The 26445-nt window shown below is 56.0% G+C and overlaps 3 protein-coding genes across 5 annotated transcripts; 1 reads left to right on the top strand and 2 right to left on the bottom strand.

Annotated features, from left to right (window-relative positions):
• On the top strand, nucleotides 1-25210 carry ZNF524 (zinc finger protein 524). Of its 2 annotated transcripts, XM_082676123.1 has the most exons (6): nucleotides 1-60; nucleotides 1701-1795; nucleotides 12235-12331; nucleotides 19251-19319; nucleotides 20729-20835; nucleotides 24155-25210. In XM_082676123.1, exon 6 carries the CDS (start codon nucleotides 24194-24196, stop codon nucleotides 24977-24979), a length of 786 nt encoding a protein of 261 aa, XP_082532249.1. In that variant the 5' UTR covers nucleotides 1-60; nucleotides 1701-1795; nucleotides 12235-12331; nucleotides 19251-19319; nucleotides 20729-20835; nucleotides 24155-24193; the 3' UTR covers nucleotides 24980-25210. The 2 variants fall into 2 exon arrangements, with proteins under 2 accessions (XP_082532249.1, XP_082532250.1); XM_082676124.1 differs by lacking the exons at nucleotides 1-60; nucleotides 1701-1795; nucleotides 12235-12331; nucleotides 19251-19319; nucleotides 20729-20835 and adding an exon at nucleotides 22499-22596.
• ZNF579 (zinc finger protein 579) lies at nucleotides 5661-9222 on the bottom strand. Its single transcript, XM_082677850.1, has 2 exons — nucleotides 9088-9222; nucleotides 5661-8108 (listed from the first exon to the last, which is right to left on the bottom strand). Exon 2 carries the CDS (start codon nucleotides 8104-8106, stop codon nucleotides 6415-6417), a length of 1692 nt encoding a protein of 563 aa, XP_082533976.1. The 5' UTR covers nucleotides 8107-8108; nucleotides 9088-9222; the 3' UTR covers nucleotides 5661-6414.
• FIZ1 (FLT3 interacting zinc finger 1) lies at nucleotides 16653-21870 on the bottom strand (the record flags this gene model as incomplete). Of its 2 annotated transcripts, none has more annotated exons than XM_082676121.1 (3): nucleotides 16653-18847; nucleotides 19809-20148; nucleotides 21662-21870. In XM_082676121.1, 3 exons carry the CDS (start codon nucleotides 21868-21870, stop codon nucleotides 17648-17650), a joined length of 1749 nt encoding a protein of 582 aa, XP_082532247.1. In that variant the 3' UTR covers nucleotides 16653-17647. The 2 variants fall into 2 exon arrangements, with proteins under 2 accessions (XP_082532247.1, XP_082532248.1); XM_082676122.1 differs by lacking the exon at nucleotides 21662-21870 and adding an exon at nucleotides 20646-20748.
• Nucleotides 25211-26445: the final 1235 nt, after the last annotated feature.

Raw genomic sequence — 26445 nt, 5'->3', positions numbered from 1 at the left:
GAAAGACCAAGACAAGCCTGAAAGGTGACCACAGACCCGTGGAGAGTCAGGAGGCAGGAAGTAAGGCCACGGTGGTGTCCTGGGTGGGATCCTGGGACAGAAAGCTATTAGGGACAGTGAGTAAAATCTGAGGAAAGGGCTGCATCTGCCAGTATTGGTTTCTTGGTTTGGGATGGTAGGGACATGATAACATTGGGGGAACCTGGGTCAGGGGCACACAGGACGGCTCTGACCATCGTAGCAACTTCTCTGTAAATCTAAAAACGATTCTAAAAGAAAAAGGTTGTTGAAGGAGAAAGGCAGGCAGGCATAAGAGGACCTCTGCTCCCACTCTCCACCAGTCTGTCCTCCAAAAAGAAGCCAGAGGGAATCTGTTAAATCAGGAGAGGAATTTGTGCTACTCAGGTGTTCTGTATCTCTCAGAATTCATCAGATGGTTAGGTCTCAGGCATGCATTTCACGGGATTTAAATTTTATCAAGGACAAGAAGGTTCAATAAATATTTGATATCTTGTTATGTTATTCATGCTGAAGTATTTAGGGGTGATGTGGTCTAATGTTTGCAAATTGCTTTGAAATGAATTTTTAAAGGATAGATGGATGGGGACCATCTGTATTTCCACTCAGTTTTTCTGTTAACCTAAAACGGCTCTAGACAGTAAAATTTATTTATTTTTAAAAAGATGGAGTACTTCCCTTGTGGCACAGTGGTTAAGAATCTGCCTGCCAATGCAGGGGACACGGGTTAGATCCGTGGTCCAGGAAGATCCCACATGCCGTGGAGCAACTAAGCCCGTGCGCCACAACTACTGAGCCTGCACTTTAGAGCCCAGGAGCCACAACTACTGAAGCCCGCGCGCCTAGAGCCCGTGCTCTGCAACGAGAGAAGCCACTGCAATGAGAAGCCCACGCACCGCAACGAAGAGTATCCCCCACTCGACGCAACTAGAGAAAGCCCACGCACAGCAACTGAGACCCGACACAGCCAAAAATAAAAATTTTTAAAAATTAAAAAAGAGTTTGCATGCCACAGCTAAGACCTGGCACAACCCAATAAATAAATAAATATTAAAAAAAAAAAAGGGAAAAGGCAAGTCAAATTATGCCAGCCTCTTGATGAATCCCTTTGGGGCTCTGTCTGCATTTCTTTGTTTTTGTTTTGTTTTTTTTAAGATTTTTTTAGTGTGGACAATTTATTTTTTAAGTCTTTATTGAATCTGTTACAATATTGCTTCTGTTTTATGTTTTGTTTTATTTGGCCATGTGACATGTGGGATCTTAGCTCCCCAACCAGGGATTGAACTTGCACCCCCTGCATTGGAAGGCAAAGTTTTAAACCACTGGACTGCCAGGGAAGTCCCTCTGTCTGCATTTCATTTGGAGAAGAAACCAGAGTCTTTTCGAGTTGCTACTGGATCTGGACCCCCATCCCCCCCTCCACTCAGGCTGGCCTCTCTGACCCCTGAACATGCTGGTCGCATTCCCACCTCAGGACCTGTGCATGCACTGTGCACCTCCCTTGGGACACATCCCCAGTTACCTGCGAGGCTCCCCCCTTTGGCTCCTGTTTGGACAGGCCTGCAGTTCCCACCCGACCCCCACCTTGTCCTGCATCACCCTGCTCCATAGCATCGTCGCCTCCCAAGATGCTTCATCACTTACTTGCTCACTGTGTTTTCATGTCTGTCTCTGCCCACCAGGATGGATGCCCCACGTAGGGAGGGATTTGTGTCTGTTTCATTAGCCGGTGGACGATCAACACCTAGGACGGTGCCCAGCCCAGAGTGGGAGTTCGGTAAGTATTTGTTGAATTGATGTCCTAAGTATATTTGTTTATCTGCATCCCCTACCAGAATGTAACCTTGTTTTCTTGTCCACTGATGTGTCTCCTACCTGTAAGCACATGTTGCTCGATGAATGAATGAATGAATGAATGATGAGTGAACAAGGTTAGGGTGAATCCTTGTATAAGGGGTTAAGAGCACAGGCTTTGGCATGGGTAACAACCCAGACTTTGATTGTGTCTGAAATTGGGGAGGGAAGATGCCGTCTTGCGGGACTGACCCCTTCATCTGTGGGATCTGACATCATCTGCAGGTAGACAGTGTCAGAACTGAACCGAACTGTAGACACCCAGCTTTGCTGCAGAATTGCTTGATGTGTGACCAAATGTCACACACACATTTGGTGACTGGAAGTGTCAGAGGTGAAGTATTCCATGAGTAGTGTTGTAGGAGAGTAGAGAAGAAAAACAGAAGAGTTTTTCTTTGCATACCTGGAGTAGTCATATTCATAGGGCCAGAAAGTAGAAGGGTGGTTGCCAGGGGCCAGATGGAGGGGCAACAGAGAGTTATTATTGTTTAATGGGGACAGAGTTTCAGTTGGGGACAATGAAAATGTTCTGGAGATGGAGGATGGTAATGGTTACAGGACAATAGGAGTGTCCTTAATGCCACTGAACTGTACACATAAATGGTTAGAAAAGGTAAATTTTATGTTATGTTTTACCTCAATAAAAAAAGAACTGGAAAATGAAAAAAAAAAAGAAGAGCACAGGCTTTGGGACCACAATGCCCGGGATCTTATCCAGATCTGCTACTTACTAGCTGTGTGACCTTGGGCAAGTCATTTCACATCTCTGTATTTGAGTTTCCTTCTCAGGAAAATGGAGCCCCCTTGGGAAGCCCTCATGCTGGTGGGATGGCAAGTGGAAAATAGTCTGGCAGTTTCTTAAAAAGTTCATTGTAAACTTCCCACACACTATGGCAATTCTGCTCCTGGGAATCTGCCCAAGAGAAACAGAAGCATACGTCTACGGGAAGACTTGTACACACATGTTCATAGCAGCACTATTTATAACAGCCAAAGAGTAGATACAGCCCAAACCCCCATCAACGATGAACTGATAAAAAAAAAAAATGCGGTCTGTCCATATAATGGAATATTATTCAGCCGTAAAAGTAATGACGTGCTGTTACAATTTACAACATGGATGGACCTTGAAGACATTAAGTGAAAGAGGCCAGATAACAAAAGGCCACATATTGTGTGATCCATGTCTATGAAATGTCCAGAAAGGCAAATCTCCAGAAAGTACTTTAGCGGCTGCCTGGAACTGCAGGTGGAAACGGGACGTGACGATTCATGAGCACAAGAGATCTTCCTGGGGTGATGGAAATGTTCTAAAATTGGATTGTGGTGATAGCTGCACAATCCTGTGAATTTACTAAAAATCATTGAATGGTACACTTAAAATGAGTGAGTTCTGTGGCATGTAAATGATACCTCAACAAAGCTGCTTAAGAAGAAAAAAACAGAGCTCATAATAGTATCTATCTGATGAGGCGAAGATTAAGTGAGCTAATCCACGTAAATCCCCTCAGAAAGAGATGTAGGGTAAATACTCAAGAAATGTATTTTGTATTATTATTAACAAGTGTGTTGAGATCGTCCGTGTAAGATGCTCACCACAGGGAAAGACAAGCAGTAGGGTTAGATTCATGAACACCACTACTGTTGCTTCATAATAATACAAACTACTTGGTTATTTTACCATTTCCTGTGCCTGTCCCACAGACGTGGGCCTCAGTTTTCTTATCTGCAAAATGGGAGAACTGGGCTCCATCTCTAAGGCCCTTTTCTTGCCATAAGTTCTGTATCTTGTTCTAGGAGTGTTTCTCTTCGGATGTGGCATGTCGAGGTTGAGGGAGCGTATGGGGTGGGGGAAAGTGGTGGGCAAATCTATAGTGGCAGGGGTTGCCTTGGGGCTTGGAGACCAGGATGTGTGTGCGTGTGCGGGGGGAGCTGGAAAGGGGGGTTGTGTGGCTGGGAGCTGATTGTGAAGGTCACATGGGCCTGATGTTGGGTTCAGGGCATGGAGCTGGTCCAGCCTAGGTTCAAATCCTGTGTCCACCAGTTCCTAGCTATGGGATTTTGGACAAGAGACTTCCGCTCTGAGCGCTGTTTCCACCTCTGGAAAATGGTGAGAATGTTTCCCATCAAGAACTAGGATTCCCTGAGATCATATTTATAGCAACCTGGGAGGATAATAATAACAAAGCAACAACAGCAAAGACTTCCTCCCAGGTGCCAACCATTGTCTTCAGCTCTTTCCACAAAGTAACCTTTTTTTTTTTTGGCTGCGCTGCCCGGCTTGTGGGATCTTAGTTCCCCGACCAGAGATCAGAGATCAAACCTGGGACCTCGGCAGTGAGAGTGCGGAGTCCTAACCACTGGATCGCCAGGAATTCCCCAAAGTAACCCTTTAATACGAAGGACGCAATTCATATTAGTGATCACAGAAGTAGGACAAGTGCCTTCTTAGCTTTAATCCTCAGTTTGCCCCTTCTATAAATGGGGCTGTATAAACGTCTCCCTCAATGAGTTCTGTCCATGAGATTGTGCTGAAAAGTTTTCTGGCCCACATTGGGATGTGGTAATAGGGAGCCACTGAAGGTTCCTGGGAGGGGGGGAGGTGGCTGGCCTGTGAAGAAAGCATAGCCCAGCCCCCCTTCTCCCCAACACCCAAGGTTAAGTTACAGATTCCTGTAGGATCTAGTGCATAGGCTCATTTGGAAACCCTAATTTATTTGCGCCAATATTTGATTCTTATCCGTCTTCCCCACTGGTCTGTAAGCTCCGTGAGGGCAGGTGCTCAGCTGGTCTTTGCCCCCAGCATCCAGCACTGGGTGGTAGTGAACACAGGGCTGATCAAACAGGCTAGCACGTGTTGAGTGCTTCCTACGTGCCAGGCACCGTTCCAAGGGCTCGGCTAAGATGTGTCTCGTTACCTCTTGGACAGAGGGAATTCTGCAAAGCTCTGGGTGGTCATCATCTCCCCTCCCTGACTCTCAGCGGCCCTCTTTCCAGCTTCCCGCCCGCCCTCCCCCCTCCGCCTGTGTTTCATCACACCAGGGAAGCAAACTTCCCTCCTGAGCCTCCAAGACAACTTGGTTTGTTGCCCTGGGAAACAAGCATGATGTCACCCCTCTCTGGCCTGGCCTTACAGGTGTCAGGATACCTAAGTAGGTAGTGTCATTATCTGCATAGAGCAAGGGAGAGCTGGGGAAGGCAGGATGTCAACGGGAGGAAGGAGAAGTTTAAGGAGGATTGGCTTGGAGACATCCTTCCCCCCCCCCACTACTAGGACCTAAACAAATTGGTTAAACACACACACGCACGCACGCACGCACGCACGCGCGCGCGCCTGGAGGATATGTAGAAAACGACGCTCCCCAACCCACCACCAATTCCTTGCGGTTTCTCAAACATGTAGCACCCAACCACCTCACACACGGCCTTTGCCCCTGCTCTTCCCGCCCCTCCACCTGGTTCTTTGAAGGTCAAAGGTCAGATGTCATCTCCCCAGAGGCCCCGCCCTCCCCACGGGCTCCCTTTTCACAGTGCCCTGTAGTTTTCTTGGAAGCCCTTACCAATACCTGATGTTATGTTGCAGATTGGTTTATTACCTAGGGCAGCAAGGTCCAGTGGAACTTTTTGCGATGTGGAATGTTCTAGATCTGTGCTGTCCAACAGCGTAGCCACCAGCCACAGGGGGATACTGGGCACTTGAAACAGTGTGACCGAAGAACTGAACTTTTAATCTTATTTCATTTTAATTATTTTATTGTAAATGTATTGATATTATTCTCCACTGGGAACAGCCGCCAGGGGCTAGCAGCTAAACCGTATCAGGCTGTGCAGAGCTACAATTCCAGCCCCTCCCAGTGCGGGTTTCTGTGGGGCCTAGCACTGCGTCTGGTAAATGATGGATTCCACGTAGGGATCCTTGAAGATGCCCGGGGCAGGTGGCAGCTTGCCTTCTTCCACTCCTGCTTCTTGTGCTTTGCCTGCTTGGCTGAGAGCCCCATGGTCCCTGATGTGCTTATCCTGCATCCTTCCCGCTCTGAACCCAAGCTCCGAGCCTGGTGGACACATCCCTGCTCACCCAGATGCCCTCAGCCAGCCCTCACTCCCACAGACAGCCCCACTCTCTCCAGTTCCACGAACTCACATTTATTCACAGACAGACAAAGGGACAGGGACAGACCTTTGCTCACTGGGGACCCCCCATAGGGTCTGGCAGTTCCAAAGAGGTGATGGTGTCCAGTGTGTGTAACGGGGGACAGCCAGGCCGGGGGCCCCCGCCTCAGTGTCCATCCCTCTGGCCAGTGTCCCCCACCTCCTGAATCAGCGTCCTGCCTTCAGAAGTGGGGTGAGCAGTTTCTAACCAGCATCAGGGGGGTCTGGGGGTGGGCGATGGGGAGGGAGGGGCGGCCCAGCCTCCTCCCTCCTTAGTGTCGAGGGCTAGAAGGGGAGGGGTGGGTACACAGAGGAGGTTCCTCTCCTTCAACTCCCCTCCTTCATACTGCAAACCGGGAGGCCAAACGGAGGGGCTGAGGATGGGTGTGTGGGTCAGGAGGCCAGGCCCCCCAATCCGCGCAGGTGGGCCTTGCTGTCAATCTCTTCTTCCTCCATCTCGAAGGCTGAGTGGTCTTGGCTGTCAAAACAGGAGGCGCTGAGGAAGACGGGGGGTGCCGGCGGCGGCCGAGGTGGGGTCCCCGGGGAGGGCGGCTCCTCCTTGATGTGTGCGATGGGCAGCGGAAGCCCTTCCTCCTCCTGGCCAGCGGGGGGCGGCGGGGGCGGCGGGGGCGACGGCGGGGCCTGGGCCTGGAGCGCCTGCTGCGCGGCGGCGGCCCTCTCCAGCTCAGCGCGGTGGCAGCGTTGGTGGCGCAGGAGGCTATAGGCGCGCGAGAAGCGCCGCGAGCAGTGCGGGCACGGGTGCGGGGCCGGACCGCCCGCGTGGACCTGCGCGTGGCGGGCCAGGTCGGCCAGCCGCTTGAACTCCCGCTGGCAGCGCACGCACTGGAAGGGCCGCGCCCCAGAGTGGGTTACCCCGTGCTGCCGCAAGTGCGCACGGCGCCGGAAACCTTTGCCGCACTCGGGGCACCAGAATCGGGGCTCCCCGGCGGGGGGCCGGGCCGGGGCGGCATCCCCTCCGTTCTGCCCGCCTTCTCCACCCTCCGAGGCGCCCCCACACTCTGCCCCTTCGCCCCCCTCGGGCCCCTTCCCTGAGGTCCGTCCGCCCGACACCTTGTCGTCCTTCTTGCCCGCCGCGGGCAGCGGGGCCAGGAGGCTGAGCGCGCCGTGGACGCGACGGTGCTGGCGGAGGTAGGAGGCGAGGCGGAAGGCCAGGCCACAGTCCGTGCACACGAAGGGGCGGTCGGTGGAGTGGACCAGCCGGTGGCGGGACAGCGACCAGGGCCTGGCGAAGGCCTTGAGGCAGATGGAGCACTGGTGGCGCTTGGGACGGGGCGGGGGCCCCCCTTCGCCCTCCTGTTCGCCCTCGGGGCGCAGGCATGGGTGCGCTTTGAGCTCGCCCTTGGTGGCGAAAGCTTCACGGCAGCGGAGGCACAGCAGCGTCCAGTCGGCCTGGAGCAGGACCTGCTTCTCCTCCTGCCGTCCGGCCGCCAGCGCCAGCTCGGCCCTCAGCTCCGCCGCCCCGGCCTCGGCCTCCTCCTCCTCCGACTCGCGGGGCTCCGCGCTCGTGGCGGCCGCCAGCGTGGCCGGCTCCCCCGCGGACCACGTCTCGGGCCGCGCCGCCGCCTCCGCCTCCTCCTCCGCGGCGCCCGCTGCTACAGAGGTGGGCTGCTCGGCGCCCTTGTCCTGCGGGCTCCAGCCGGACCCGGCCGCCTCCTTGGCTGCCCTCTCGATGGCCAGCTCGACCCCGCCGCCCGCGTGCTCCTGGGCCAGGTGGCGCCTGAGCTGGGCAGGCTCAGGGAAGGTGCGGGGGCAGGCGGCGCAGCGCAGCGGGGGCTGCGGCCCGTGGCCACGCAGGTGGCGCGAGAGGTGGGCAGGCCGGCGGAAGGCCTTGGGGCATAGGGGGCAGGCATGGGGCCGCAGGCCCGAGTGGCTCAGCCGGTGCCGGGAGAGGTAGTAGGGGAAGCGGAAGAGGCGGCCACAGGTGGGGCAGGGCAGGGGCGCCCGAGGAGCTCCAGCGCCCCCCCTGCCACGGCCTCGGCCTCTACCACGGCCTCGGCCACGACCCCGGCCCCGGCCACGGTGAGGTGGGCTGCCCTGGGCTGGTGGAGGAGGCTGCGGATCCATGCCTGTAAAGAGATAGGGAAGAGGTGGAGATTTGGGGAGGCAGGGGGGTGCAGAGAGAGACAAGGAGAGAGACAAGGAGACACAGAGAGGGTCAGATATTTAGCCGGGCAAGGGAAGGCGAGACAGACGAAAAAGGCCGAGATGAGAGGTAGAGACCAGGAGAAACAGAAAGGATGGTGAGAGGCAGAAAGCAGGAGAGAGAGATGGGGACACCCAGCAGAGACAGAGATGAAGAGAAAACAAAGAGATTTAGGCAGAGATGGTGCAAACACAGAGATCAGAGGAACCATGGCAGGGTGGAGGGAGGGAGAACAAGACAGAGACAGTAGAAGAGACAGAGGCAGACAAAGTCAGTGAACTGCTTTTCCTCCAGGGGCCCCACTGGAACGTATGGGGAGGGGCTGGGAAACAGCCCTTGGTGCCAGAGTGGAGGGGGTGGGATTCAAAATCGGGAGGCCCCGGAAATGGAGTGTGGGTGCCCAGTCGCCAGAGTCTGGGAGAGGCCGGGAGTAGGAGGGCTCAGACTCTTGGGCAGGGAGGGGGCTAGGGAGGGAGGGGGCGAGATCCCGGGCGCTGAGGTTGGGGGTGTGGGGGGGGTTGGGAGATGACCGGGGTCCAGCCTCTAGACTTCTGTACGTGGTGGGTATGGATTCCTGGGTCCCAGTGGTGGACAGGGCTGGGGGGAGGGGCCTGAGCCCCCAAGACAAGGGGGAGGAGGGGGCTGGGGGCCCAGCTGCTCGAAATCTCCAGCGAGGAGGAGGCTGAGGGCCAGGACCCTGGACCCCCCACACGCCCCCGAGGAAGGCTGCTGGGGGTCGGGAGCCCTAGGTCTCCAAGGGGGGGCCGCGGTCTCCCCGCTGGGCCCAGCCTTTGGTTCCCCGCAGGCATGATCTGCAGAACTGGGGCCGCGGGCCGAGGCCTTGCAGATTTCTGAGCCCGGGGCCTGGGGCTCGCCCCGATGACTGGGCGCCCGGCTCTTACCTCCGCCTCCTTTGCTCCTTTCTTCCTTCCCCGCGGCCGGCCGAGCGCGGATGGTGGTGGCAGGGAGGGAGGGCCCCGAGCGTGGTGGGGGGTGGAGGAGGCTGGGCTCGGTGTCACCGCCTAAGCCTTCCCCCCGGAAACCCGGCTTTTCGTCCGAGCCTGAGAGAGGAAAGACTGGCTGGGAAGCCGGAAGATGGTGGAGGAGGAGAGCCAGGGGGCGGAGAGGGGGGCGCGGCTTGGACTCCTGGGTTCTGTAAGGGGAGGGGGCTGGGGCCCCGTCCTCTGGGCTCCCGAGGGAGGAGGGGGCTGGGTCCGGCCCCCCTTCTTCCCCTCCCCAACAGACACACATATTCATTCATTCCTTCAACAAATACACATTTATCAGGTCCTGTCTGTGCCAGGCACTGTGTTGGGCGAGAGGGGTGGCCGGGAAAGGAGATGAATGAGGCAGTGACAGAGGCTTCAGGGAAAGTACCGGCAATCTGGACTAAAACCTGACAGCAGCCTTCACGTGGGTGCCTGAGCAAGCGACTTTCCCTTCTCTGAGCCTCAGTCTCCTCCTCTGTGATAAACCCCGCGTATATCCACTTGACCCTAAGAGACCAGTTACTCATTTTGCAGCATATATTCACTCGATCCTAAGCCACCAATATTAACTGAGCACCTACTATGTTCTAGCTCTGTCCTTGGTGCTGGAGCTGCAGTGGCAAAGACAGAGGCCGCTGGACCCTGTCCATAGGGAGCTCAGGGACTGGCAGAGGAGGCAGACAAACACAGATCCAATGGCCCTTCTGGAGAGTGTGCTCCAAAGCCAGAAGCAGGATGCAGTGGGATTACAGGGAGCAGAGACAACACTGAGTGAGAGTGATCCCTGAAGGCTTCCTGGAGGCAACGATGTTTCCGCTGAAACCTGCAGGATGAAAGCCGAGGGTTAGGAATGGGAAGCGGGAGGCAAATGGAAATGGGAGAGAAATATACCGACACAGACACTATTCTTCTGATAGTTCTACTCAGAAACATGCCACAAACGGTGTCTGTACCAGGTTAATCGTTGCAGTATTGTGCATGACTTCGAAAGACAGGAAATGAGCTACCTGCCCATCGGTCAGGGATTTGAGTGATAAATCGTGATTGAGCTACCCAGCAGAACGCTATGTGTCCATAAAAAAAAGAATGAAGAGGTTAACCTCACTGTGTAAAAACATGGAAAGGCTCCAAATGATAACGGAGAAAACACGGAAGGTGGAGCACAGCCTGCAGCCTGTTCTGTCTGCACTTATCAGCGGGTTGTGTCTGGGAGAACTGGAAGGAGAGAGAAGAAACTGGCAACATTCTAACTCCCAGGACTGAAACTTACTACGCTCTGCCCTTTTGTACTTTTGGAATTTGAAACCACGTGAATGTGTTTCATACTTAACAAAGTAAAGGAAAAAGAAACAAATGATGGGGGATAATAAAAATAAATACAATGAAAATAAATGATAGCTTACTCTTGTAAGTGCTTTACAAATACAAGCCCATTTGTTCCTCCTTACGTTAAGAAGTGCGCAACATTCTCCCATTTAACAGAGCAGTAAAGTGAGGTACTGAGAGGTTTCAAAGTAGTGAGTCTAAGTCTTTGCATTTCACAAAGAGATGGGAGAAATGATGGTGAGGAGCATGATTTTTCAAAACATCTGGTCAATAATACTACATTTTTAAGGACATATACATATAGAGCAGAAGTCTAAACACATCCATGGAAACAATAAGCACCAAATTTGGGATAGGGGTTACCTTTGAGAAGGGAGAGGCAATCATCTTGGAGGGGGGGGAGGTCTATGGAGTCAGGTGTACCTCTTATGTTTTAATAAAACTGGTAGTCAGGGGCTTCCCTGGTGGCGCAGTGGTTGAGAGTCCGCCTGCCGATGCAGGGGATGCAGGTTCGTGCCCCGGTCCGGGAGGATCCCACATGCCGCGGAGCGGCTGGGCCCGTGAGCCATGGCCGCTGAGCCTGCGCGTCTGGAGCCTGTGCTCCGCAACGGGAGAGGCCACAACAACAGTGAGAGGCCCAATTAAAGAAAAAAAAAAACTGGTAGTCAATATATGGGTGTGTGTGTGTGTATACTTTTTATTTGTTGAAATACATGTAACATAAAATTTACCATTTTAACCATTTTGAAGTGTACAACTCAGTGTCATTAAGTACATTCTCGAGGGGAATTCCCTGGCTGTGCAGTGGTTAGGACTCTGCGTTTCCACTGCAGGGGGCACGGGTTGGATCCCTGATAGGGGAACTAAGATCCCTCCTGCCATACAGGGCGGCCAAAAGCAAACAAAAACAAACAAACAAACAAAAACAAAGAAAAATTCACTAGTTCCACTATCTAGTTCCAGAACTTTTTCATCACCCCAAACAGAAACCCGGATCCATTAATCTGTCATTCCCCATTCCCTTCTCCCCCCATCTCCTGGCAACAAATAATCGTCTTTCTGTCTCTTTGGGTTTGTCTTCTGTGGATATTTCATATCAGTTAAGTCATCTAGTATGAGGTCTTTTATGACTGGCTTCTTTCACTTAGCATAATGTTTTCAAGGTTCATCCACATTGTAGCGTGTGGCAGCACTTCATTCCTTTTTATGGCTGAATAATATTCCACTGTATGGGTATACTGTATTTTGTTTATCCATTCATTTGTTCATGGACCTTGGGTTGTATCTACCTTTTGGCTATTGTGAGCAGTACTGTTATGAACATTTGTTATGTATAAGTTTTTCTTTTAATGGCTGTTTTCAGTTCTTTTGCGTATATACCTAGGGTGTGTGAGTGTGTTATTATTTTATTATCTATATTTTGAAGACTTAATATATATTTTTTCCTAAATGAAAGAAACGAATTCAGCAATGAGGTTGAGGGGAAAGAAATTTCAGAGAGATCAGCGTGTTATATGTGTGTGTAGGCGTGGGCAGAGGTGGGGATCATGTCCTGGGGGAGATTTGGGGCCTTGGATTGGGGCATCAAAGGCGGCCAGTGTGGTGGAGAGAGGCCGGAGCTGCACGAGCAACTATGTCCGGCGTCCTAGTCCAGGCTGAATGCTGGACGCATTCCGAGTGTACTGAGAAGCCATTGAAAAGGTTTTAAGCTGGAGAGTCACATGATCCGATTAGTGTTTTAGAGAAATTCCTGTGGGACCCGCGAGGAGGCCCGGCCGGATGCAGGGGAGACCGAGGCGGGGAGCAGGAAGGAGGCGGTGCCCGGGTCCAGGTGAGAGATGGGGGGCCTGGGCGGGGCCGGCCTCGGGCAGGGGGCGGGACCTGGCGCTGATTGGCTCAGGGCTGCCCTCCTGGATGCCATTCCCACCGCCTCCACCTCCTCATTGGCTTCCCTGCCTCGGCCCCCCGCCTCCCTCGCGTGCAGTCTCCGGCACCTAGAAATCACATCACTTCGCTCCTGTGCTGAACACCGTCCCGTGGCTCTCACCTCTTCCTCCCCACCTTCCTCATCTGCACCCCACGCCCTACCGTCTGAACCCTGGAAGCTCCCTTCACGGATTCCTGTCTTTCTCCCTCTGCTTCACTCTGCTCCATCCACACTGCCCTCTCTGCTCTTTCGGACTCAGGGCCTTTGCACGTGCAGTTCACTGCCTGGAATGTCCTTCTCCTAGCTTTCCATAATTTTTCCCGTACTTCCCTCATTTCTTACAGATCTCCCCAGAGACACCTGTCCCGTTCACGTTACCTAAAACAACCCTCCTGGGAATTCCCTGGCGGTCCAGTGGTTAGGACTCCGCGCTCCCACTGCAGGGGCCATGGGTTCCATCCCTGGTGGCGGAACTAAGATCCCACAAACTGCGCAGTACGGCCAATAAATAAATAAATAAAAATAAAATAGCCTTCCTGACACCCTCTAGTCCTTGCTCTGCCCTAATTTTCAACTTTGTACTTACTGCAAACATTAGGCTACTTTTCCTATTTTGCCTGTTTCCCCTTCCACATGGAATATAAATTCCCAGGGAGTTTATATGCCAGGCTTCGCCTGTGTAACTGCTCTACCCTCAGCAAGCCTCGCATATCAAGCAGTATTTGTGGGTGAATAAAGAGGGACGAAGGGTGAGGAGGAGTGAGGGCCTCAGGTTTTGGAGTGGGGGGCGCCCTGGAAGGGGAGAAGACCGACGTGGTGGGGAGATGCGAAGCGCATCACATCAGATGTGAGCGGGCGGTGCGGGTGGCTGGCTCCACCTGTCCGCATGTGAGAGTCAGCTCTGCCCACAGAGGCGTCGGAGTCGCCAGCGTCTGGCTAGTAACTGATGCTCTGGACCGGTTGAGCTCACCCCCAGGGTAAAATCCTCCCCCTCTGCCTTCGAGCCTCCATTAGCACATTGATAAGATGCGGCCACGAGTTGGGGACGAGGTCCAGCCCACCACCTGGCACTGAGACACTCGGGAAAGGGGACGAATCCCTATTGCTACCCTCTCAGAAGAGAAAGGATTGGAGTGGAGGTGAGGTAGGCAGGAGGTCCCTATTCATCACCCCACTGCCTGGCGGCCATCTCCATGACAACCCTGGCACTTTTCCAGGCCCTCAGCTCTGGAGGCCGAGCCAGTCTCCAAGTGGGCAGGTCTTGTCCCTGGGGGCGGCACCTATATCTAAGGAGGCGGGTCTTGTTTTTCCAACACGAAGTATTCCCCCCCCCCCAAAGGGGTGAGTCTGATCCCCCTTCCTGTGTACTGGTGGCAGAGTGGAGAGGAATGTCTCCAAGGTGAGCGTTCCCAGGGGCCGACCTGGAGCCTTTTCAAATGGGCAATTGTGGATCTCCAGGCAAAAATGTCTTCCTTGAATGCCAAACTCTTACTTGTTTGCCTCCAAACTTATCTCCCTCCTTTAAATGTTTTTCCTTGTGAAATATAAGACGTATAGATGAAAGGGGCACGATAAAAACGCACAATTTAACAAATAATTATAAAATAATCACCAGATTAAGAAACGGAATGTTGGCAGCCACCCCACAGCCCATAGAAGGTTCCACCATGTCCCATCCCGAATTTAACCCATCCAACTCCACTGTTCTGAGTTTTATGGAAAAAAAAAAGTTTTCCTTGCTCTTCTAGATGGCTCACATCCACAAGGCATCCTAAACAATATTACAGTTTAGTTTTGCTTGCTTAAATGTTATAGAAATGGAATGGTACTCTATGTACCTGGTTTCTTGCATCCAGCTTCTTTGTAACTTTCATTCATGTAATTTTGTGCATCTGTACTCATTCGTTCTCTTGCTGCATAGTATTCTATGGCATAATATACCATCATTTATTTATCCACTGTATTGTTGATGAATGTCTTAATCTGTTGGGGCTACTATAACAAAATACCACAGACCAGGTGGCTTATAAGCAATAGAAATTTATTGCTCACACTTCTGGAAGCTGGGAAGTCCAAGATCAAGGTGCCAGCACAGTCACCTTCTGGAGAGTCCTCTTCCTTGTTCACAGGCGTTCCTTCTTGCTGTGCCCTTACCTGGTGGAAGGGGCTAGGGGTCTCTCTGATGCCTCTTCTATAAAGGCACTAATCCCATTCATGAGGGCTCCACTCTCTTGACTTAAGCACCTTCCAAAGGCTCCACCTCCAAGTACCATCACATTGGGCCTTAGGATTTCTTTTATTTATTTATTTATTTATGGGCTGCGTTGGGTCTTGGTTGCTACGCGCGGGCTTTCTCCAGTTGCGGCGAGCGGGGGCTACTCTTTGTTGCGGTGCACAGGCTTCTCATTGCTGTGGCTTCTCTTGTCGCGGAGCATGAGCTCTAGGTGCACGGGCTTCAGTAGTTGCAGCATGCGGGCTCAGTAGTTGCGGCGCACAGGCTCTAGAGCACAGGCTCAGTAGTTGTGGCGCACGGGCTTAATTGCTCCGCGGCATGTGGGATCTTCCCGGACTAGGGCTCGAACCCATGTCCCCTGCATTGGCAGGCGGAGTCTTAACCACTGCGCCACCAGGGAAGTCCCGGCATTAGGATTTCGACATATGAATTTGGGGTGACACAAACATTCAGCCCAAACCAATGGACATTTGAGTTGTTCTGAGTTCAGGGCTGTACATTTTGCTGCTGTGAATGTTCTTATATGAGTCTCCTGGTGCAGGTGAACATGAGTTTCTCTAGGATTCGTGCCTATCTTTGTCATATGGACATCTTCAGCCTTATTAGAGCATGCCAATCTCCCAAGCGTCTCAAATTTAAGAAGCTCAAGATGGAACTCCTGACCCCTCTAGCCTCCACCCGAACTTGTTCTCTCTTCGTTTTCTGGTCTTAATACAAAGCAGCACCTCGCAACCAGTTCCCTGCCCCGCTCCCATTCCTCCCTTTCCATTACGCAGGCGCACACACAACACACGCTCTCACATTCCACCTCCAGAATTCATCTTGGGCTCACCTAGTTCTGTCCATCCCTCTGCTCCAGGTCCCCACACCCCTCTCCTGGTGGACTGCAGTAGCCTCTGCTGCATTCACTCTGCCCCCTCCAGTCCCTTTTCCACTCAGCAGACAGAGGAACCCTTGGAAAGTAAAAGAGTGGTTACATCCCTTCACACTTACAGTCTTGCTTGCCATTGCCCACAAAGCACAGTAAAATGTCCATCTTGGCCCACCTGGGTCTGTGTACCCTGACCCCTGCTTACCTCTCCACCTCATCTCACGCCTCCCTCCCCTCCTGGGCTCATCTAGGTGTCCACCTGGCCGGCCCCTCCTCGACCTTCTGGTCTCAAATCAAATGCGACCTCTGCAGAGAAGCACACCCCCCCAACCTCCTCCCTGCTGGACCACCCCACCTAAGGTGGCACAGCCCAGCCACTCGTTTTCTTTTATTTATTTATTTTTTTGTGGTACGCGGTCCTCTCACTGTTGTGGCCTCTCCCATTGTGGAGCACAGGCTCTGGACGCACAGGCTCAGCGGCCATGGCTCACGGGCCCAGCCGCTCCGCGGCATGTGGGATCTTCCCGGACCGGGGCACAAACCCGTGTCCCCTGCATTGGCAGGCAGACTTTCAACCACTGTGCCACCAGGGAAGCCCCACTCGTTTTCTTAAAGAGTTATTTTGTTCACTGTTGGATCCCCAGAGGGGGTGACAGCACCTGGCACTCGGTACCGGAATGTAATCTAGCCCGTAGGAGACAATCTGAGGGGCCCGCCCATCCTTAGATGGGCGGATCCTAATCTAGGGGAAGGATCTAGCGGCTAAGGTACAAATTTGGTTGCCTGGGAGACAGAGTCTAAGGGGCGGGGCCTCTTCCTAGGGGTAGGACGTCTGTAGAGTTTGGTTTTCAGGGGGCGTGTCCTATGGGATTGAAGGTTTCTAGGGGGCATATCCGTCCGTTGGAGGTGGATTTTGTAGTTAAGATGCAGGGTTTCACTTAGATGAGATCTAAACCATCTCTGATATTAAAAGGGTCACGCACTGTCTAAAGGACTCGAAGTTTCTCAGGTGGAAGGAAAGATCTGCCTCTATTTAGGAGGCCTGTCCTGAATCAGAGGGGGAGGAATCCCCACCTACCTAAAGCCAAGGATCAGAAAATGAGACGGCGGTGGCTGACAGGACGAGGTTTATTGGGGTCCAGGAGACACTGTGGAGTGGGATGGGGGCAAGGTCGAGGCTCACAGGGGGAAACCCCCTAGCCAAATCCCCCTTCCCCTGGGGGTTGGGAAGAACACAGAGACAAACTGACAGACATGGAGAGAAAGACCGACAGGTGCTACAGCAGAGTGGGAGGGATACCCCAGTGTCCCCCACCTCCCACTCATGAGTTCACATAATGCGGAATGACGTGGACCTGCCCACACGCTAGAGGAAGGGGAGGAGTGCCTGCCGTATGCATTCTAAGGAGGGTGGGGCGCAGGTGGCAACCTGGAGCAGCCCATTCCAGCGGACAGGGCGTGGGGGTATGTGTATCTGGATCAGTCCATCCTACTGGGCGCAGGGATTTTGAACCAGGCTATTCTAGTTTTTTGGGGTGGGGGAGATCATTAGGGTCGATCCATTCCTTAGTAGGGGAGGGAGACCTAATTGGGGAAGGGGTTGAGGGCAGGGGGCAACTACCCTGGTCCTCTTTCCGCATAGGGAATAAAGTCGGGGGGGGGGGAGAGGCAGATTCCGGCTATATCCTTTATCTGGGGGCACCAGTGACTCTGGTGGGTAGCATTGGGAGGGGATCCAGGGAAATCGGGGACATGGCTCCCCCCCCATTCTCCGGATCAAGGTCGTCGGAATGATGGCTCTTAGGGAGAGGGCCAGTCTTCCCTTGGGGGAGGGGTGCCCATCTTTTATTATTTGGGCCCGCAAGATGAGAAGTACTTGTGGAGACCCATTTCTCCCGCAGCTTAGGAGCCTGTTGATTTGGGGGTGCTCAGCACGCATTCCAGGGGCCTGGAGCTGAGGAATCTCTCCGTTTATTCGCTGCCCCCCAGCTCAGGGGCCCGTGTCTGGGTCTGGAGGGCCGGGGCCTCCCTCGTGGTCCCTAGGTCCCTTGGCCCGGGCCCTGAGTCCAGCCCTCGGGAGGGGTGGTCTAGCGGAGGGGCGCACGGCCTGGCCACGTCAGTCCATGCCCCGGTGCAGCTTCAGGTGCCTGGAGAGGTTGCTAAGCGTGATGAAGCCCTTGCCGCAGATGTGGCAGGGGAAGGGCCGCTCGGTGCCGTGCAGCAGCCGGTGGCGCTTGAGGTAGCACTCGTGGCGGAAGAACTTGCCGCACTCCAGGCACGGGAACGGCTTCTCGCCCGTGTGCACCAGCACGTGCCGCTCCAGGTCCCGCGGCGAGCGGAACAGCTTCTCGCACTCGGAGCAGCCGAAGATCTTCTTGCCGCGGCCCGAGCCGGACGCAGGCTCCCCAGACGCGGGCTCCCTCTCCGGGGCGGGCGCCGCCGCCTCCTCCGCACCGCCGCCCTCGCCGTGGCTGGCGCGCCGGTGCTCCTCCAGGGCCGCCAGGGCCGCGTAGAGGGCCCCGCAGTGGCCGCAGCCGTAGGTCGCGGGGCGCGAGTGCGCCTCCAGGTGGCTGGCCAGCGCCGCCGCCGACGCGAAGAAGGTCCCGCAGTCGCACTGGTAGAGGGTGTCTTCCGACGGCTCGGCCGCGGCCGCGGGCGCAGGGGCCTCCCCGCCGCTCTCGGGGAGCAGGCCCCCCAGCTCGGGCACGCCGCCCCCGGCGCGGCCCAGGAGCAGCCTGCCGTCCCAGGCCGGCTGAGCCTCGCCCGCCTCCGCAGCGTCGCCCTCGCCGGCCGTCTCGGGCACGGCGCCAGCCCCGGAGACCCAGGCCTGCGCGGGGGGCGCGCCCGGTCCCTGCAGGTCGTGGGTCAGCTTGTGCCTCTCCAGCAGCGCGGGGGCGTTGAAGTCGCGCTCACAGCGCGGACACTTGAAGGGCTTCACGTCGGTGTGCGCAGCCCAGTGGGCTGCCAGCTCGCGGCCCTGGTCGAAGCGCCGCGCGCAAGCACCGCACGCGAACGGGGGCAGTGAGGCCGCCGCCGCGGCCGCCGCCTCCGCCAGCCCCCAGCTCCCCGGGCCCGCGCCTGCCCCCTCTGGGCCCTCTCCGCCGCCAGCCCCCGCGCCTCCGCACACCGAGCAGGGCCCCACGTTGCAGCAGACCGAGCAGGGAGCGCTCAGGGCGGGCAGGCCTGGGCCGGGCTGCAGGGGGGACGGGAGCACCCCACGGTGCTGGCGCTTGAGGTGGCGGCCCAGGCTGGAGCGCGAGGAGAAGCGGAGCTCGCAGACTAGGCAGCAGTAGGGCTTCTCGCCAGTGTGGACGACCTGGGAGGGCAGGAGGAAGAGCCCAGCGTCAGGGCTGAGGGTCTAGCCCGCGGGGCAGATTCTTGGCCTCCCAGAGAGATGCGGAGGAAGCTCCCTGCCAGGTCCACAGGGCCAAGATCTAGCTTCAACCCTCTCATTCTTGTTCTCTGCTTCCGGCCACGTTAGCATGCTTTTGGCCCCTCCAGCCTCAGGATCCTTGCACTTGTTGTTCCCTTTGCCTGGAATGCTGTTCCATGGTGGATTCCTGCTCTTCCTTCAGGCCTCAGCTCAAATATCACCTTGCCCTGACCTCCCCCTCCCCCACCGTGTGGTAGCCCATAGCTCTCCCCTCTTTACTCCTACATATCAGATGGTTATTATTGCCGTTGTTTTAACTTCCTTCCCAACGCTTCTCCTTTCCCAGATCATCCTTGCCTGTGTATCTGCTTTCTTGCTGATTGTCTACCTGGCTATGGACCACTCGCAATGGAATGTAAGTTCTCCGAAGGCGTGGACTTTATTGATTTCACCTTGGTATCCCAGGTGTTGGGAGCAGGGAAAACATTCAATAGGTAATTGCTGAGTAAAGGAATTAAGTACATACGTGGTAAGTCTATGTTTAAAAATGGTAACGGAATGATGAGCACAAAGTTGCAGACGCTGGCATATGAGAAGGGGCATGGGAGAGGGGAGGTGCATAGAGGTGGGGCAAATTTACTATGCTGGGTTGGGTGGAGCCTGAAATAGAAACAACTCATGCTTTGACTGGTCAGGGTGCTTCGATGAAGAGGGAAGGAGGGAGGGAGGGAGATAGAAATTTTCTTAGGGGCCAGCTGTCTGTTGCCCATAGTGGGTCCCCGGGGCTCCAAGGGCGAGTCCAGCCCAGGGGGGCCAGCTGTCTGTTGCCCATAGTGGGTCCCCGGGGCTCCAAGGGCGAGTCCAGCCCAGGGAGGCCAGCTTGGGGCCGGCCTGCAGGACTCACCTGGTGGTGCAGCAGGCCGGTGGAGTCTCGGAACCCCTTGGGGCAGGCGGAGCAGCGGTAGGGCCGCTCGCCGGTGTGCGAGCGCAGGTGGTTGGCCAGGTTGAAGCTGTGCTTGAAGCCTTTGCCGCAGCGCGGACACGCGTGAGGTTTGAGCGCAGTGTGCCGAGCGAAGTGGCGCCGCAGGTCCGAGCGGTAGCGGAAGCTCTTGCCACACTCACTGCAGTGAAACGGGACGCGGGGGGCAACAGCGGGCGGAGCCGGGGCAGGGACCGGGGGCGCTGGCAGCGGGGCGTCATCCATGGTGGCGTGGTGCGAGGGCAGTGGCGGGTGGGGGCTCTCTCTGGAGCGGGGAGACATGGAGTGGGGTGAGGGGGCCACGTCCCCATCAGCCTCCCCCTATCAGGCTCCTTGGACTCACAGACCTGTGAGGCCCGGCCTACTACCTTATAAGCCACGCCCATCTACCCAAGCCACACCTACTGCTCTTTAAGCTCCTCCCACTCTCCTACAACCCCTTCCACCACTCATCTAGCTTCCTAATCACTTCCAAGTCACTTCTAAGCCACTGAATGCTTTTAAGCTCTCCCCTTCTTTGTGAATGAACTCCCGCCCCGCTCTAAGCCCCGCCGAGTGTGGTTAAACCCCGCCCACTCGTGTTCAGGTCCCGCCTACCCCTTCCAAAGTCTCCATGTTGTTCCTGAAGCCTCATATTCCTTGACAAGCCCCTTCCCCTCTGAAAGCCACTCCCACTCTTTTTTGAAGATGAAAGTCATCTTCAGATGAAGATTGACGACAATCTTAGCCAGTGACAGTATGAAAATCTGGGGCTAAGCGCACCTGAGTCAACCTTCCAGGGAGACCAGGCCTAGTCCTGGAACCTTGGATAAAGCCAACTGATTCTCTTTCCATCTGCAAAATAGGAATAATGGGAGGACCTACCTCATGGAGTGGTGGTGAGGACTAAGCAAACTTGTGGCCATGCGTGCGGCGTGCTTACTGACGCCTGTGCACAGCAAAGACTCAACAGGTAAGCTGTTTTGATTACCACTATCTGCAAAGCTCCTCCGAGTTTCCTCTTGAAGTCCCCCATCTCTTCCTCACTAAGATCCGCCTCCTAAACCCCACTCAAGTTTTCCTTTAAACTCAGCCTTTAAGTAAACCCATTCCTTTCCAAGACCACCTGCCACTCTATCTCTCTTGCCATCTCAGCCCTTCCTCGCTGACACCCTCCTCATCCTAAGTCATTTCACCTGCAATATAAAGACTTGCTATTTCCACTACGACGCCCCAAATTACACGCTTAAACCCCACCCCCTCACTATGTCCACCACTTCCTGAAAGCCACATCCCTAGACAAACTCCACCCCTTCTACTCTAAGCTCCTCCCACCTCCACACTGAACCCCTTTACCCCCCTCAGCCCCAATTAGGACCCTTCAACCTAGGGCCCTCCTACCATTCTCACTGAGCCACGCCCCTTTGTCAAACCTCACCCCTTTGCCTAAGCTCCTCCCACTTTCTACCCACAGTCCCGCCCATTTCCACTCTAAACCACGCCCACCCATTGCTCCGCCCCAGCCACCACTAAGCCCCGCCTCCTCCCCACCCAGTCGCCCGCGGGACTGAGCCCCCCTCCCCAGTCAGCTCGAGGACCCAGGCCCCTAGAGTCGGCCTTTTGTACCCCTCCCCCCTGTCCCTAAAAGGTGCGGCCCCGGGCGCCCGGGGCGGGGGCAGGTCAGGCTAGACCCGCAGTCGGGCGAGTCCACCTTGCTCGTACGGAGCGGGGGTTCTGGAGCCCTGAGGCGGCCCCGGGAGGCCGGGAAAGTCAGTCGGCTTTCCTCTTTAATTACTTACACCTCCCTCTGGGCGCCGACATTTTGGGCAGCGGGGGTAGCGTCACTTCCACCCGGGGGGCCCCTCGACTTCCGCCTCGGCTCCCTTCTCCCCCGCACTCCCCCTTTCTCCCGCCTTCTTGGCTTCCCTCCTCCCCGCCGCCCTCCCTTCTCTCTCTTTCCCGTCCCTTTCCCAGCTACTGGAGGTTCGAGAAGCCAGGGTGGCGCCATCTTGGGTGAGGGCATGGAGAAGGGGCGGGGTTTAGGGTGGCCCCCGGCGCCATACAGACTAAGGGCAAAAAGCTCAGCGCGCGCGGCCTCCTCCCTGCGGTATCGACGCTGGCGGGTGTTAACATAGATGAGGGCTGACATGATTCCCTTTTCGCAGCCTCAGGCTCCTCCTGGGTAGGATGTAGAGTTGCATCAGGAGAAGAGAGAAATCGAAGTTCGCTGATCTGCGATACAGATAGGAGGATAGAGCAGGCTCCATCTTGTGCTTAGGCTTCCCGTGGGCTTTGAAGCTAATCAGGCGCCATGTTAATTACGGGAATGAGGGGCCATTTTCCCGCTCTTTATCCTTTCGGTACCTTTCTTTGATTGGGTCACCCGGCTGGGTGCTTTGTGGGAGGAAAGACATTTCTATGTGTTTGGGATGTGTTGGTGGGGTAATTTCCCGTTCGGGGCTAGCGAGGGCGACGGGTGCGCAGGCGCGGCTTGCCGACGGGGATATGACCGGCTCTTAGGACCCAGCGGGTCCCCTTTGTTCCCCGCGGGCGCGGGCCCGACGGGGAGGGGGAGGGGAGGGAGGGGCCGACCGGCATCCGCTCCGAGGGGCGGGGCAGTCCCGCGCGCGCGCGCCGCCGAGGGGCAGGGCCCCCTCGCCCCCGCCCTTTCCCACGCGCCGGCCCCGCGCCCCCGCGCGCGCACACTCGCGAGTCCAGGCGACATGCAAATGAGGTACCCGAGAGGCGGGGGGCCCGGGTGGGGGGAGAGGAGCGGAGGGAGGGGAGGCCCGGGGCCGCGCGCTCCTGGAGCGCGCCCCCCACCTGCTTCTGCTCTTGCGCTCGCTGAAGCGCGCGCGCCGACCTCGCGCCCCGCGGAGCCGGCCTGCCTGGGCGCGCGCGCGCAGACCCCCTTCCTGGCGGCCCTCGCCGTCCGCGGCCCGGCGCCGTTCATTGGCCGCCGCCCCCGCAGGGCCCGCCCCGCGCGGTCGGTGCTCACGGGCGCGCGCCTGCACCGGGGTGGAGGAGGGCGGGGGTCAGGGGCACCGTTCCAGAGACCCGTGTTCTAGTCCAGGAAACCCCAACCGAGCGAGCCGTGTGATCATGGAAAAGTGGCTGCCGTTCTCTGGACCTTAATCTGTGTGCTTGTTCCAGTGGGGTGCAGTGGCACCTGTAACCCCTAATCCTAACTGCACCTGTGCTCTCCTCCCTCTCCACTTTATTACTCCCCAGTCCCATGGTGGTGTTGGTGATGGTAGTTCATTTGGTGCTTACTATATATATGCCGACCAACAACTCTGCTGTATCCATTTTACAGAGGTGGAAACTGGCTCAGATAGGCAAAGCCACTTGTTAATGAACGGTAGAGCTGGATTCAAGCGCAGGACTAAGGGACCTGTGATGTCCCTTGGGTCCATTACTTCCCACTCCCTGGGCCGTTGGGGTCCATGAGATTAAGTCTTGGCCCTGCCACGTACCGCCAGAGGGAGCTGGGGCAACTGATTTCACTTTCCTGTGCCTTGGTTTCCCCATTTGCAAAATGGGCGTGATATACCCTTATTCAGAGAGTTGGTGTGAGGCTTAGCTGCTCACCGTGATAATAAGAGCTAGTATCTCCTAAGTACTTCCGTGTACTGAGCACTTTATGTGCGAGTAGGTGGAAGTATTCATCCTGTTTTGCAAAAGGCTTAGCTGACGCTCAGAGAGGTGAGCACCTTGCCCAAGGGCACTACACAGAGAGTAAGTAACAGACTCAGGAATCGAACCCAGAACCTCTGGCTCCAGAGCCCACACCCTTTAACAGCTCTGATATATGTCCACATCCACAACTTAGGAGCAAACATCACCTGGGACCAATCCCTTTCTTCTTCCAGTGCTGACCCCCCTTCTCTCCCTCTGTCACTTGTCAGAAGGAGGGACAAAAACATTTCTGAGGCCTCTGTAGCTCTTCTGTTTGATGGGTTCTCTGTTTTGAGGATCGAAATACTCGCCTGCACCCTCAGTTGGACTCTATCCTCCTTGGAAGATTTTTCTGTATTTTGGCTCAAGTTGACCCTGAATGTCTAGGAGGGGTTAGGGAGGTCTGGGAGACACCTGTGGGGCTCAGGGCAGTGCCTGTTTACCAACTGGTACAGGATTATCTTACTATTTTACCCACTAGTGTGGTTTGTGCGTCCAAGTGAATGTTGGCCGCGCCCAGGTCGACAGACTCGGACCCAGGGATGGCGAGGATTTGGGGGACAAGGGCGCTCCATACCCTCCTGCACTGACGGCTACCCCTTCTCTCCTCTTAGCCCGGCTCCAGTGCCCAGACCCAAGCCCCCCACTGCTCAATGGACACGCCCAGCCCAGACCCGTGGCCTTCGCCTTTGCCCGGGGAAGAAGAGAAACCTCTGGCCTTACCTCCTTCTGTTCCCCGGGGCCGCCGAGGCCGACGTCCTGGGGGGGGCACCTCCTCGAATCGGACTCTTAAGGCCTCCCTTCCTCGCAAGCGGGGCCGCCCCCCCAAGTCGGGGCAGGAGCCCCCACTGGCACAGGGGGTGACAGCCCCGGTGGGCAGCGGCGGTGGCAGTGACCTCCTGTTGATCGATGATCAGGGTGTGCCCTACACAGTCTCTGAAGGGTCAGTAGCAGGCGGGCCTGAGAGCTCTGGCCCTAAGAAGGCCCCGCACTTCTGCCCGGTGTGCCTTCGGGCCTTCCCCTACCTCTCCGACCTGGAGCGCCACAGTATCTCACACTCAGAGCTGAAGCCGCACGAGTGCAAGGATTGCGGCAAGACCTTCAAGCGGTCCAGCCACCTGCGGCGGCACTGCAACATCCATGCCGGCCTTCGGCCCTTCCGCTGCCCGCTCTGCCCCCGCCGCTTCCGAGAGGCGGGCGAGCTGGCCCACCACCACCGCGTCCACTCCGGGGAGCGCCCCTACCAGTGCCCTGTCTGCCGGCTGCGCTTCACCGAGGCCAACACGCTCCGGCGCCATGCCAGGCGCAAGCACCCCGAGGCCATGGAGGCACCCCTGGGTCCTCGGGACCCAGGACCTGAACCACCGTGGGACGACGAGGGTATCCCGGCCACGGCAGGGGCCGATGAGGAGGAGCTGGAGGGGAAAGAGCTGGCTTGACCCCCACCCCCGGCCACTGCTCCCCAGGCCAGGTTTAGAGCTGGGCGCTCAGCTGGCACTGAACCTGGGCAGGGAAACTGGGACACATTCTTGTCTGGTAGTCTTCCTGTTGTGGGAGAAGGTCGAGGGTGAGGACGTCCACTTCCGGGTCCTGCAGCCTTCTGCCACCCTCCCTCGGACTGACAGGCCTGTGGAGGCAGGGGCTGTGGAAATAAATATCTGCCTACTGGCTTCCTGTGTGTGTTCCGTGATGATCCCAGGGCTGGCGCCCCTCTTCTCCTCCCTTCAAATGTTCTTCCCCGCTACACCACCCCCTTGTCATGTGCCTCGTTAGCTTGGCGCTAAAGACTGGCTTGGGGGAAGACTTTGAAGCTTCTCCCATCTCCAGTGGACCTCAAAGCACTCCCTCTAAAGATCCACTCTTAACATTGAACCTTCTGTGCAAACGTGACTCTAGGTCCCCCGCCAACCCCCGGCGCCGTTCTAACCAGATTCCCGGAAATTCTGCAGCCATCACTTTGGCCCATCTCTGTCCTGGCACTGTTTGCAGAGAAACACTGAGTTGAGGGTTGTGTGCGGGAGTAACCACTTTGGTAGGGCCGGAGGGGCGGGGCTAAGGACTCATGAGGCGGGGCTGAGGCTGAGGGGCGAGGCTTGTAGGGCAGTTAGGTGAGAACTGTGGGCAGGGCTGGCTGAGAGCCGGCTTGGGGCTTAAGGAGATGTAAGGGTTGACGGGCAGAAATTGAGAGCATTTAGAGAATGGATAGCGTTTATCTGAGGGGAGGGGTTTCAAGGGGAAACTGCAGGAGAGCAAGGTGTTAGGAGAGGTAGGACTTGAACTGTTAAGATGCTGAGCGGTGGGTATGACTGCTATGCAGGCCAAGGGGAGAAAAGGGGGTACCTAAGAGGAGTAACGAAGGAAAGCCCCTGAGGGAGGGGGCGCTTAGGAGGAAGAGCTGAATAGAATCGGGCTTAGCTGCTTGAGGTGGGGCCGAGTTAGGGGCGAGGTTTACAGAGAGTGTACGAGAGGGACCGTGTAAGGTGTGGTAAAGCTGTGGTTCGAAACTTCAGCCTGCATCAGAATTACCTGAAGGGTATTTTAAAACCCAGGTCCTTAGGCCCTACCCCCAGGGTCTCTGATTCAGGAAGTCAGAGGCAGGGGGATCTGAGAATTTACATTTCTAACAAATTCCCTGGTGATGCCAATGCTGCTGGTCTCCAAACCATACTTTGAGACCCACTGACTTCAGAGAACGCTTTGGAAGTTCGAGGCAGAATTAATTTAGCATGAAAGTCATGAGAGAGGTGGGACTTAAATGGTATGGACGGAAGGGGCGTGGCTTAGACGCAGGGGCGTGGTTCTGCCTAAGGAGCTCTGAGAGGAGGGGCTTATGAGGGAGAGCTGGAGTTCTAGAGATTAGGGGATTGGAGGCGGGGAAGAACAGGGTACACTTCACGGGGCTGGG

Source organism: Grampus griseus (genome assembly GCF_964374135.1).
Source record: "Grampus griseus genome assembly, chromosome: 19".
Taxonomy (NCBI): Eukaryota; Metazoa; Chordata; class Mammalia; order Artiodactyla; family Delphinidae; genus Grampus; species Grampus griseus.
This window is presented reverse-complemented; position numbering and strand designations above follow the sequence as displayed.

Bases quoted from the DNA above. Each gene is read 5' to 3' on its own strand.
- ZNF579 (XM_082677850.1), bottom strand. From the start codon at position 8,106: ATGGATCCGCAGCCTCCTCCACCAGCCCAGGGCAGCCCACCTCACCGT.
- ZNF524 (XM_082676123.1), top strand. From the start codon at position 24,194: ATGGACACGCCCAGCCCAGACCCGTGGCCTTCGCCTTTGCCCGGGGAA.